This window comes from Grammomys surdaster, unplaced genomic scaffold (genome assembly GCF_004785775.1).
Source record: "Grammomys surdaster isolate TR1022 unplaced genomic scaffold, NIH_TR_1.0 363, whole genome shotgun sequence".
In the NCBI taxonomy this organism is placed as follows: domain Eukaryota; kingdom Metazoa; phylum Chordata; class Mammalia; order Rodentia; family Muridae; genus Grammomys; species Grammomys surdaster.
Window position 1 is genome coordinate 64,961 of NW_021604782.1, and position 13,838 is coordinate 78,798.

General features: G+C 41.9%; 1 protein-coding gene across 2 annotated transcripts; it reads right to left on the minus strand.

Annotated features, from left to right (window-relative positions):
* Positions 1-608: 608 nt before the first annotated feature.
* On the minus strand, positions 609-13,505 carry Aldob (aldolase, fructose-bisphosphate B). Of its 2 annotated transcripts, none has more exons than XM_028779917.1 (9): positions 13,404-13,505; positions 8,875-8,996; positions 7,764-7,975; positions 6,908-6,962; positions 5,318-5,478; positions 3,944-4,027; positions 2,919-3,093; positions 2,338-2,537; positions 609-1,115 (listed from the first exon to the last, which is right to left on the minus strand). In XM_028779917.1, exons 2-9 carry the CDS (start codon positions 8,984-8,986, stop codon positions 1,020-1,022), a joined length of 1,095 nt encoding a protein of 364 aa, XP_028635750.1. In that variant the 5' UTR covers positions 8,987-8,996; positions 13,404-13,505; the 3' UTR covers positions 609-1,019. The 2 variants fall into 2 exon arrangements, with proteins under 2 accessions (XP_028635750.1, XP_028635751.1); XM_028779918.1 differs by having other exon boundaries at positions 13,448-13,503.
* Positions 13,506-13,838: the final 333 nt, after the last annotated feature.

Here is a 13,838-nt window from a genome sequence, read left to right on the forward strand (position 1 = left end):
CACATTTGTTTTATCCCTAATACTGTTTGTTTTTTTCTCTTCCCTACTCATCATATATCCAAGTTCCCATCAGGTAAATTATTCTTTCTGTATTGTCCAAAGTTTCAGTGTTTAAATTCTCTTGTGATTATGATTTTCTTAAATTTTTTTGAAAACTAAATCTGAACATTGACAGCCAAAAACTAAAATTATGTAACTACTGTTTGTCGCACAGCAAAGGGACAAGCCTGACTTTGAGAGGAAAATGTGGTTCTGTGTCACAAAACCTGGATTCCTGGAGAGGAGTGTACCAAGCCAGAAGGCACATCAAGTCGTTCCTTACACTCCATAGGTTCAAAGAGATGATTCTGTTGCAGCTTAGTATTTTCAAATGTTCTCAAACTAGAAGTCTAGACTGGCTGTTCTCAAGTATGGCTGCATATCAGAATCAACCAAAAGAACTGTTATTTAATCTGGTAGAATTTCTAGCTAAAGGGAGCCATCATTTGACTGCAGTGGATATCCCAAGCTGAGGATGCTGACTCTTGATGCCAGTCTTATCTTGTATAAGCAAAGACAATGAAATGCAGGATCCTTCAACAAGAGCAGAAAAATGAAACAGTACCAACTGAAGGTTTATACACTTTTTATTTCTTTTTCTGTTGCTGTGCCTCTTCTATAATCAGTCCCTGGTAAGTATGTTTATTAAAATGCCCTCCTCCATCCTCTGCTTCTGAATTGCTTTTCTCAGTAATAGCTATGTGCATGGAAGACTGACTTTCCTTGGAGAGCCTGTTCTTTTCTTGGATGAATGTTCTGGAACACGGGGAACTGGAGGTATTCAGAGACTACTGGGTGACATGCTCATAACTCGTGTTTCAACAGCTGACTCAGCTTTTCTCCTGTGTTTATGATTCACATACGTTGTGTTTTCAGAAGTTCAATCAAATGCTATCTAATTTCCAGGGTTGACTGAAGCCTTTCAGGTCTCCAACCAAAATATTTAGGAGAACTGGAGCCTGGCTGGTGAGTGATGGTATCTAGTAGGTGTAGGAGGGTGTGAAGAGTGACTGGGTAGCAGCAGCACCTGATGAACCTGTGTGAGCATACTGTCCTTGGGCCGCCTGGCAGTTAGCCTGAAAACCAAACATTAGAGAAGATACTGAATTAAGGATCTACAGCGCCCGACTTAATACTGTCTACTGCTCATTTGAAACCACCCACACTCCCATTCGATGAGTTTAACTCTTCATAACAATGCTGCTGAATATTGCTGTTGGTGCCCCTTCCTTCTATGTCTTCTTCCTTATTTTCCCAGTGTACTGGTATTTGTTTGTCAGGTTTGAGGTTTATGTCACTCACTGCCCATTGTTTCCCTCCTTCCTGTCTTTCTAAGGCCAACAACAGTCCCTTACAGTCCTGTATCCTGTAGTTCCTTCTAGCTTCTATGACCCTCATTCCCTAACTTCACTCTCGTTTAAGGCTCCTTTTACTTGACATTCTTTCATACCATCCTCTCTCCTAGTGCTTTAAACTTAAACTCCCTGAGCACAGTGCCTCTACCTGCTTTGTTCACCCCAGTCCTTGTTATCACAGAGCATATTTCAAACCTAATATTTGCTGGTAGACTAAACTTAATTTGGTTCTTGTTTCTCCTGTACACCTTTCTAGTCTTTTCCCAATACTTTTGTTTTTAAGTAGAATAGCTTTCATTTATTCTTCAACAATTTGATATGTGTAAACAATACATCTTGATCATATATGTAACCCCAACTTCTCGGTCCCACCTCCTCCAGGAATCCCTTTTTAGTTTCTGTCAATAACCCACTGAGTCCAATTACAGCTGCATGTTAAAATTCCTAACAAAATCCTTAAATGAGCACCTTTCTCTTCTTTGTTGGAAATTTTTGTTGAGGGACACTGGCATGCTCCTCAATGCTAATCTCAGGGCCTTTGATTTTAATTTCACTCTTGTATGTTATATCATTTCCTTGAAGCTCTTTTATCTGTTCCTGTGATCCTTGGGTCATCCTACAATATAATTACTTGTTTTTACCATGTCCTTTCTTGTGACAATCTCCAAAATGAAAGATACCCCAAATTCAGAAGATGAGAAGAAGTGATCTTTTTATCTCCTTTCCCCTGAAGTACCTTGATTGAGAATCCTTTTCTCTTTTATTATCAACTGTCTGACTAGGGTAGAAAACCCCAAACCCTTTCTAATCCCACTCTTCCTATTGAGCTGTCATATCACATTTTTAATACCCAGTAGACACTATCTGTAAGAACATTTTCCAAACAATAATGCCAGGCCTCACAACTCTATGAAGAAGATAAGAGAGAGCAGCAGCTTCTTACCACGGCCCGCTTCATGAAAGCTTCCTGGGTTGCCTTCTTGTTTGCAGCCTTGCCACCCCAGGCAGCCAATGCACTGGCCTGGAGGGCTCTTCCGTATGAAAAGCTTAGTTTCCAGGGCCTTGGTAGAGGGCAACGGTTAATAGCATTGAGGTTAAGTGTAGCATCCTCCTCACTCATGCCTCCAGACAAAAAGCAGATACCTGCAATGAGAGAGGTCATTGTACTCTATAGTCCCAGCTTGGGAAAACAAGCAATAGGCCTAAAAGCAATATAATGTCTTAATCTTTCTTCTACTGGACTTGTGTGGGACTAGGTAACAAGTCAGTTTGCCCTTTCTGAGAGGGACTTTAATAGGAGGGCAGTGAAATGTTGAGGAAATGCACATATATGAGCCTTCAGGTAGACTGAAAAAGGTTCTTAACATCACACAGTAGGAGATGAAAGCATTGGATGCCTGTGAGATAGAAGATAATATCTTATTTCAAGGATCCAAACAGGTTCCACACCAATACAGATGTTTGTGGCTATCTTCTGAAGGATAAAAGCTAAGACCTTAAGTCTGAGGAGAAAGAAAGCATTACCAGGCACAGCTGCAGGAACAGTTCTGTGGAGAGCTGTGACGGTGGCCATAGCCACTTGCTCTGGTGTATACTTCTTGGTGCAGGCATGTCCAGCAGTCACCATGTTTGGCTTTAGCAGAGTGCCTTCTAGGTAAACATGATGATCATTGAGAGCCTTGTAGACAGCAGCCAGGACCTGAAGAACAAGGGGAAAAATAGATAAAACTTGGAGTAAATCTTAGAATCACCTGATGCTGGCACCTCTGTATTACAAGGGGACAGGATGAAGTAATTTCCATGTGTATCTTGCTCAAAGCTTCTAAGATTCCCCAACTCTCCTCTGGGCCATGTATTTGCAAACTATATCATGAAGCCCTACCACATGGGACCATCTCTACAACTAGTTGTCTCTCTGCATGAACTATTGTCATGACTTTATTTCCTAGACAATGTTCATCTCTTCACATTTCCTCATTCAGTGTCATTGGCTGAGACAGCCTTGATTCAGTAGTTTGCGACATCTAAACTTTCCTATGGAATCTTGATGATAATAGTAACATACATTTTAGAAACAGTTCTTTCATATCCTATCTCAGACCACACTTCTTTTTAACATGTGGAGAAATTCAGGTGAGGTAACATTATATCTGTCATACCTCCTCATGATTTATCAAGAAAATCACAGTTTTTCAAAACGTCTATGACTGGTTTAGAAAATCCCATGAGAACAACATGGTTCATAGTTTCTCATGTGAGCCTTTTAAGATTTCATAGTGTACACACAGAATTGAGGTTCAAAAGAGGCAACCTGCCTTGCCCCAGGTCCCACAGTAGGCAAAAGGACTGTCAATTCAAATCGTATTCTTACAAGACACTATACACTGAAATGTGAAGGGTTGATAGGCACCTCTTTCCCTTTCCTAAGCTACCTAATGACACTGAACTAAAGGTTATTCTGAAATCCATCTATTATGTGTTTAAGTAAAAGCTTTTTCTTAAAATAATTTTTTTAAACTGGAGTCAAGAACTTTATGTTCCAAACCTACCTTCTCAGAAACATACTGGCAGTGCTCTAGGTCATGGTCTCCATCAGGAAGCACCTCAGGCTCAACAATAGGTACCAGCCCATTCTGAAAAAGAAAATGGGAAGAGACACACAAATGAAGCAGTGCTCACTGCGGTCCTCTGCCAGGGAGCAGCCAACAAATGTGGCTGAAAGAAAAGAAAGGTGTTAGGGAGAAATGTTGTTTTGTTTAGCTGATGACAGTTAAAAGAAATGTACGGAGTATCTAGTGAGCACTTGTGGCTTAGACACACAGACAAAAGCAAAGTTAAAGAAGAACTTTTCTGGAGTGGGTGTTAAAATGCAAACATTTAATTTCTATATCTTATTCTAACTACAGACCATTCTAGCTGTCTAAGAAACTAGAGGCTATCTTTTTCAAAGTTTAACATGAAGAAATATCTTCTACTATGAATTAATGGAGAGTTTATAGTTCTTACTGGAAATTTTCAGGTACCCACAACTACAGTAATCTTAACAAAATATCCACAGTTGCAAATCAAATTTAAGTCTAACTCAGAAATGCATCAACTCATGTTGGCTTTGAAATGTTAACATCCAGTTATCATCCTATAAGAAAAAAGTTGTTATGGAGACTAGTTCCAAGTTACACCCTCTAGCTAGCGATCTAAGATGGTTTTCTCTGGGACATTATGAAGTATAAACAAGCAGATTCCCTGCCTTTAGACCAATCGTTCTCAACCTGTAGGTCACAGCCCCTTCAGGGCTCACATGTCAGATACCCCGTATATCAGATATTTACGTTACGATTCATAACAGCAGAATTACAGTTATGGAGTAGCAACAAAATAATGTTTGAGGGTCACTACAACATGAGTAACTGTATTAAAGGGTTGCCACATTAGGATAGTTGAGAACCACTGCTCTAGGGCCTTATTTATTTATTTATTTATTTATGAAGCTGAGCTGGACTTCATTAAAAGTTTTTATTCTGCTCTGATTGTGTGTGTGTGTGTGTGTGTGTGTGTGTATGTATTGCTATTTCAGGTCCTTTTATTTATTTATATACCAAATATTGCCTCCTCCTGATATTTTTAAGATTTGGCTTATAGAACTGTGGTAGAGGGCAGCAGTTGATACCATTGACCATAAAGACATAGGTTAATAAGATAAGATTTCTACTGGCTTGTAGAACCAGCGCTCTCCCTTCACATGTGGCTATAATTAAAGTAGTGTGTGTGTGTGTGTGTGTGTGTGTGTATGTGTGTGTATACATAAATATTTTTGATTGTGTCCAGTTTTGCATCCAAGATTATGTCTGACTATAATGAAATTGAAAAGCAAGACTCTGAAGAAAGGAATTTTCTATTTTTAGCACAGGGTAAAAGGAGAGCACCTGCTGACAGATGCTGGCATAGCGAGCCAGAGCATTGGCATTTTCTTGGATAGCAAGGCTGGAGGGACACTGGTCAGCGATTCTCAACACAGCACGCCACTTCCCAAAGTCAACTCCATCTTTCTTGTACTGAGCACAGCGTTCAGAGAGGCCATCAAGTCCTGCAAGTCACAACAGAAAGAGGGGAGGAGCTTCTTTGTACCGTGTGCCTAGTTCATGGGGCTTCTCGTTAAGTAAAGGATTTTTCTAATGGGTTGTGTTTGAGAACTAAGAATACCCAAACAAATAAGAATTGATCCCAGGATGGAGCCAGAAGGCCCAGATTTTGACATATTTGAGGTACTCTAAGTAAAGCCTAAGGAACTCATCGTCAAAAACAATCCTCATAAATGTGAAAATTGATGGTCTTTAAATGTCCTGATCATAAATTTGGAATAAGTGGAAAATGAAAGCTGAGATGCAAATTCTGCTGAGTTAACCTGTCAGGTGGGACTAACTTCCTGGACAGGGAATATCTTTCAAAAAGATCTGTTTAGCATGTTATGGAAAAAGGATCCAAACTTACCCCCAAACCTGAGGTCTTTCCTCTCTACTATTCCTGGAATTTTCTGTAAAAATAGTGTTTCCAGGTACAGTGTGTCTTTTCTAGGCAACAGACTGAGGTAAGTACTATATATAAGTACAGTGTTTAAAATAGACTATAACTAGTCTGTAAAGTAAGTATTGTCACCCATTTTATTGTGATAGATGATAGAACTAAGGATTGGCCCAGGGTCACAGTTATTAAACAGACAAGGTGGGATTGCTACTGAGGATGTAGCTCAGTGGTAGGGTACTTGCCCTGCATGTGTGTAGCCTTGGGTTCAATACCCAGTACCCACAAAGCTGGGTGTTCTAGCTTATTCCCATAATCCAATACTCTGGAGACTGAGACCGAGGTGGGTTACTGTGAGTTCCAGGCCAGCCTGAACTACAGAATGAGACTATCTCAAAACCCAGATGAAGTTGACTACATGGCTCAGTAAATAAAGATGCTTGCTGCCAGTGGTGACCAGAGTTTGAGCCCCAGGACTCCCATACTGGAAGAAAGGGACTAAGTTGTATTCCAACCTACACACACACACAGTATGGTACAGGCACATGCGCACACCCATGTCCTTGCACACACACACATACCATAAAAAGGAAAAAAATTAGGGATAGAGTTTAGCTGTAGAGAGATTGCTTGGTATACTGAAGGCCCTGAGTTCAATTGGCAGTGGGTACAAGAGAAAAAAGAAGAAAGAAAGGGAGGGAGAAATGGAGGGAAGAAAAGGGAAGGAAGGAAGGAAGGAGGGGGAAGGAGAGATAAGGAAGGCTGGCAGTCTGGGCTGTGTATGTATCTCAGTGGCAGATTTTGTCTAGTGATATTGGAAAGCCCCTGGGTTCCATCTCCAGCACCAAGGAGTGTTTGGAGGAACAAGGAGAAGAAAACAAACATGCAGGTATGCCCACTGGTGTTAGAACTGATAGTCACCTCGTTTTCCTTCACTTGCCTTCAACTCCACCCTACCTGGCATCCTTTGTCTCATCAGTAGACAAGGTTCTTACCTTGAATGGTAGTTTCTTTGTTTGTTCCTGCAAGTGGGGCACCTCCTTGGTCCAACTGTGGATAAAACAATGAACAGTTTGAGGAGGATCAAGCAAGAGTGAGAGGAATTCTCATCTTTCACAAGCAAGTCAATTAGGAAAGCCTCTGAGTCGCTGTGGAGACTCAAATCCATTCTGCTCGGCAGAAGCGAGACTGCCTGCTGGGAACCCAGCTTCTGTCCTGACATTTACAAAGCATCTGCTCCCCCAGGCACTGTGTTCAGACAGGAGGTAAGAGATTAGAAGTGCAGTGTCTGCTCAAAGTAAAAGAGAGGTAGGTAGGATGTGTTTCAGCATCCCACAGACTCCAGTTTTCATTTCTACTCTAAAGTAAGGAGAGGAGTTAACTCTACCTCTGTATTTTGTATGCTGGATTAAGTAGTGCTTGCAGATGTGCGTATTCAATGCATGCCCATTTTCACTGGAGAACTGCATGCTGTATTGAAGACTCAGGACAAGTGGTTTAATAGAAACAACTGTTGACTCATAAGCTACAGGACAGGGTCTGCTTTAAAACCAGGTTCGTTCCTTATATCATTTGTGAAGCAGATATTCATTCACAAGAAATAAGGAAATAGGTATGCAGAAACACTAAATGTCTGGCAAAACAAACAAACGAACAAACAAAACAAAACACAATCCCCTGGTTGCAAAGAGAGCACTACAGTAGAAATCTAGACGAGGATCCCGGTCTCCATCTGGGAATGAAAAGGGGTGAGAAATGAAGGTGCGCTGCTAAGTTCAGTCTTTGTACTATCCAGGTTGCTGCGAGTGTGCCTAGGAAAAGTCCGAGTGAAATAGGAATCGGAGTACTCACCTTGATCCCCACCACAATTCCCTTTTCCTTGAGAATGTTTCTGAACAGCTTTCCCTGGCTGTCCTTCTGGTAGAGGGTCTCATGGAAAAGGATCACTCCGCCGATGCTCTGGCTGATGGAATTGTCCACACTAAAGAGGATTTCTCGGAACTGCCTCCGGTTCTCTTCCGTGTTTTCCACCTTTATCCTCTGTAGGCGGTTTCCCATGGTGCCTAGGGAGACCGGCCAAAGGTAGGGTGAGGGGAAGCAAGCCAGTGCTATACTGTCATCTTTGCCCATGCTCAGTATTTCTCATGGGGTGAGAAGCAAGGACCCCTTCGCCTCTTTTAATTCTAGATCTTCAAAGTTCCTGTGTGGATTTTGGTCCTCAAAGAAGGAGACATTAGTTGCTCTAAGACTGATAACTAGGAAATATACAAGCTGCCATGTAAGGGTCAGGTGGACACATGAAGGCTCTTTGGGATGTGAAAGGCCCTCTAGCCTTCTCCTCTCCCCTCCCCTCCCCTTCTTGCCCCTCCCCTCCTTGTCTAAATTTCATTGGATACCCACTCAGTGGATGGAGGGATGAGACAGACTCTTTAACTCTTACAATTTTAGTGTAGACTATGCGAGACTCTAGCTCTGCCTTGTGCATCCTGTGACTTCCTCAGTCACCAGCCCTGCCCTAGTCCAGGTGCCTCCCTATCTAGGCTGGTTTAGTCTAAACCGACTTCTCCTTAGCCACAGGTCCAAACTGGGATAAGGCAGAGCTCACTAACCACTTCTGATTTGCATGACAAATCTAGCTCATTTCTCTTTCCCTTCAGGGTAAGTTCTCAATATCCTGTCCACAATACACAATTATAAAGAAAGAACTGACAGCTATAGATTCTCCTTGGTTATTGAACTTCTGACTTCTACAGACTAGATTCCTAATATGGAGGACCTGAGTTTCTTCATTTGGTATTCCGGAATGTTCTTATTAATATTCTAGGGCTCGAATGGTCTATCTACACTCACTAAGTACATAAACCTTTACTTCCTCTGAGAGGAAGGAGACTGATTATCAAGTTGCCTTTTCCAGAGTTCAAGCACAGTATGCTCTTGTGTGGCATAACTTTCTTACACTCACCCACAGATTCATCTGCAGCCAGGATGCCCTTCCCATTGGCGACAATGCGCTGGGCAATTTCAGAGAGCTCCTTCTTCTGCTCTGAGGTGAGGGCTGGAAATCGGTGAGCCATGATGACAGGTCTACAAAAGAGAATACAGGACAACTGTACATGCAATTGCGGGTGTCTCCGATGGATTAGTGGCCAGGACAGTTAAAATGTGCAGACAGGCTAGATGGGCCCCCTTTGTCACTTCTGGCCCGTTTCCAACGATCCCTGTTGTGTCCCCTTCACCTGAGTAAGGGTGGTTATTCATGATGGATAAGGTAAAATGACAGATGTCATTGGATGAAGGGTGAAGGTAAGAAGTCAAATACTCTTAGTAGCCCTAAATAGACTTCCCAAGAGACCTTTGAGATCACTGATCCTGAGGCTGAACCACTAAAATCTGTCAAATGGAAAAAACTTTAGGAATGGGCTGTGACTTTAGGGTGCTGGAGGGTATTCCAAACAGCCCTGACTACACCCCCTGCCCCCCACTTTCCTTTGTTAGTCTCTAGTACTAGCAGATTATTCTTTAGGGAACAATTTTAAGAGGGGAAACATATGGTTGTCCTTAAAATTAACCTCCCTCTGCCTTTGGATTAGAGCAGATGAGGCACAGGGTTAATTTTCCTTGCATTTAACCATCTGTGAGACTTCTTGGGTTGCACCACTGAGAAATTTTCCTAAGAGCCTCTGGACTAAGAGGAGTTCTGGCCTCTGCTGAAATCAAATGGTGTTTTCTGTTGCACATATCCTCTCTGCTAAGCACAGAGAGACACATCCACATACCCAAGCAGCCCTCTCTGTAGCAGCATGAGCTCCAAGTTGGAAGAAAGCTAATTTGCTACCCAGCTTTATCCTTTAGCCACCTCTTCCTATTCTCTGTATCCCTTTGGGGGAAGTTCTCAGTGTCCTGTCCCTTGAGATACAAGGAACCAATGCCTGCTGAGCTAATCCATGAGAAGGTATACCTGGTGACATAACTACTGCTACTCTGTACTTCCCAAATTCTCATCCTAACTCAATACTGTCAGTGGGCATTAGGGAAAGCCGGTGGGCAACAGTTTTAGGGGAAAAAATATTTCTTAGACTCTTTCTAGTCCCAGCTACAGGTAGAAGGCATTTTCCACATTTATATAGTATGTCTAGCTTGTCTAGCTTCAAGGATTTTTAGCTTCAGTTTAAAGATCTTCAAACGGGAAAAGGCCAACCAAAGTAGTAACCTTCAAATGAAGGTACAAAATGCCCCTCTCAGTTTAACTATTGGCAGAAATAAGTTGACAGTTGCCCAAAAAAATCCATTATAAAACAAATGAAAAATTGATACAGTAATAATAACACATTATTGTTGTTTGTCACACATGTTGCCAATTGCTTAGCACTTACCATGTAATTTATTCCTTACAGTAATCCCAAAAAGGAGATCGATTCTTCCCCTCTCTGTGGTAGTTTAAATGAGAGTGATCTCTGTATATATATTTGAATACTCAGACCCCAACTGTTAGAACTATTTAAGACAGATTAGGAGGTATGGCCTTGTTGGAGGAGATGTGTTACTGGGAACTGACTTTGAGATTTCAAAAGCCTATGTCATTCCCAGTTAGCTCTCTCTCTCTTTCAGCCTCATGAATGTGCCTCAAGATAAAAGCTCTCAGCTACTAATCTAGTGCTATGCTTGCCTGCCTGCTGCCATGCTCTCTGTTATGATGGTCATAGACTGTAGCCCTCTGGAACTATGAGCCTTAAATTAGATGCGTTCTTTTATAAATTGCCTTGGTCATGGTGTTTTTGTCGTGGCAATAGAAAAGTTACTAAAAACCACACTCCTATCGTATTCGGAGGGACTATATGATCATCTAAGTTATTTGTTGTAGGGCTAATACCTAATAATGTACAAAGTGAGGGGAAAGGGTGGTGCTCCCTCTCGTTCCCCATTTATTCAAAGGGGAGAGTGGATCTGGTGGATGTAATTGGCCTGAGGGAATCCTAATTTCCTAATGACTGTCTAGTGCGCCTTGGGCTATGAGTTCTTAAACCAAGATATCACCAACTCACAAACATCTGACATTCATATGGAGATTTACTGCCAGCTTATCAGACAGAGCCTTGGTTCAAGGACCAGCAATCCGTCCCTAGTTAGAATCTTGGACAAATCATAAAAGGTCTCTGAGTTTTATTTTAATATCAATTACTTGACACTAATATCTGCTTTAGTTATCTGGTTACAGATGACTCACATGCAACCTCTGAATACTGTGGTTGCTCAAAGCGTAAGCTTGTTGAGCTGGGTGATAAGTATGAAGATGTTTCATAAATGACAGGGAAACACAAGGTATTAGTATTTCCGTTTTTTAGCTTTTGAAAGAGCAGTCATGTTCACCTAAAGAGCACCGCTGATTCTGTTACTCCTGAGCTATTTTTCTCCATCCTGGGTATGCCGACTCAGCAACAATTACAGAGAAAAGTCAAACTCATCCTGTTAACAGAAAGTTAAACTTCTACAAAGGGACTAAAGGTCTGTACCACATCAGCACAAATTTTGCCCCTAAGTTAATCATAAAACAGAGTCACAGGTCAATGTTCGTCACTGGAAGACGGAACGGCCACCCTGGAATACTTAACGATAGTGAACTTTACTCCTTTAAACTTTTGATTTCTAAGGTCCCAAGTCACTTTATTTTTAAAAGTGTAATGGAAAATTTTCATTAATTATCAAATGAAAAGCTTCAAGAGAAGTATGTAATGAATGCTTATTGTCCTATTTTTAAAAAAAATCACAAAAGAAATTACAGCAATATATTATGTGTTAGTCTTTCTAAACTAAAAGAAGCCACTCGACTGTTATTTCTACAGAGTGGAGGAGAGTGAAGTAGAGCCTTACATCCTGCTGCATACATTCTTTGCCATGTTTGATTTTGTGTGTGTGTATGTGTGTGTGTGTGTGTGTGTGTGTGTGCGCGTGTGTATGCTGCATATATAAATCGTGGGAAAGGTTATACATATTAACGTATGTGAGGAGACAGTAAATATAGTGAGGCAGAGCACAGTTGCCTCAACATATTTTGGTGTAAGTTTCTGAAAAGCAGGCATACTGTGAGAATATGTTGTCTTTTTTATAACCCCTCTTCAGCAAGTTACCTCGGGCTCCATAGGCCAGTTTGGCTCAGCCATTGCTTGCACTGTGCTGCTCTGGTACATCTGGGAAGCACATAGGTCCAGTTAGAGTTCAAGGGGGTAGAATAGGGAATAGCCTACCACCTTAAAGATGAGGAAACTGAGGCTGAGGAAGCCCTGAGTTATATTCTGTGGCTGTGAGTCACATTTTAGTGGCTTCTGACATTGAACGCTATGTCCGTTCTTTCTACAAAAGGGTGGGTAGAATCTTGCTGTGTGGTTCTTCCTGTGTTCCTTGAAGAGGTTCTACAGTCAATCATCTGTAAGGCGTGGATGTTTAACTCCTGGGGAAATGTAAGAGCAGAGCAAAAGCTTCTCTGTGCCTGAGACAGGTGGGTTTTCAAGACAAACACAGAGGTGAGGCTGTAATTCATTGAACGTCTGTGTTACCAAGCCATGTCCACAGCACCTATGTGTATGATATATGAGAGCATGAAGATGCACACAGCTTTGCTGCCCACTCTGCTGCTACAGAGGCACACCTGATAAGCTAGATGCCTTAGAGCTGCCCTTTCCTAGTGTTCTTTTCCCAAAACTGTGTCCTAAACCACAGAGACTGTCACGTTTTCAGCAGCTATACACCATTCTCTGTCCTACCACTTCTAACCTGGACCTATGCACTCCCCAGATGTAACACAGCAGCAGAGAGTTCAAGCCCTGGCTGAGCCAAACTGTCCTATGGCGCCCTAGGTAACTGGCTGAAGAGGGATTTATAAAAAAAAGACAACATATTCTCACAATAAGCCTGGTTTTCAAATAGTAGAGAAAACACACCAAAATAAATCAGGAGGATTTAATTCCTAACGTCTGAAGCTGCAATGGCTCTCACAGTGTTTTCTACTTTAGGTAGAAAATACTAGGGAAAATATCAAGTATGTTGGAAGGCTTGGGAATTCACAATGGAAGATGATCACTCTGAAGTGGCCAACCCTGCTCCATCTCTTCATTTGAGCAATGGAAGAAGGCAAAGGGCAAAGGCTCTAAGGATTCATTTGTGTGAGGACGAAACTCCAGCACTAATACACTTAGGTGTGGGAAGAGAACACAGAAAATGAGGAGGCGGTAGATACGTAAACAAAACAGTACAGTAAGTAGTTGCTAGGGAAAAAATAGAAGTGTTTACAGTATTCCAAGACAAAGACTCAAGAGGTGCCTCGCACAGGCAAACAGTAACTGCCCATTCATTTGGAACAATATTTGCCAACTCCAGGAAAGGTATGAATGAGATATTCATGCTCAGAGAGAGAGAGATAACAGTCAGTGCAGCAGCTCCATCAAACCAGGCAAACATACATTCCCCTCTCCAGGTACTACGTTATCATTAACCCACCTTGCTGGGCTAACCCAGGTTTCAGAGGAAATCCTTTTACTTACACAGCAAAAGGGAAGAGTCCTCCAAGATGTCAGAAGCTGTGTGAGGTGGCAGCCACCAAATAGGATGGATCTGCTTGGAAGAGCACGGTTTTTATAGCCCTCTTATCAAAGTCTGGTTAATTTTTTTTTAACTTTTGCCCTCCCCCTCCTACCGTGACCCAGTAGGGAGGTGTTTATTCAATAACTCTGATTGGCGCGTGAACAGCCAATCTTTGTAATCAGGCTCACACACTCCTAACACTCACAGAATGTTAGAGCTACAAGGGAGTCTTTAGATTACACAGCTCCCAGTCCAGACCTGACTCTCTACAGGTGAGGAAAATATGAGACTTCCCACAGATCACACGGCGAGAGATAACTGAGAGCTGGATCTCTCAAGAGGCTCTGGAAG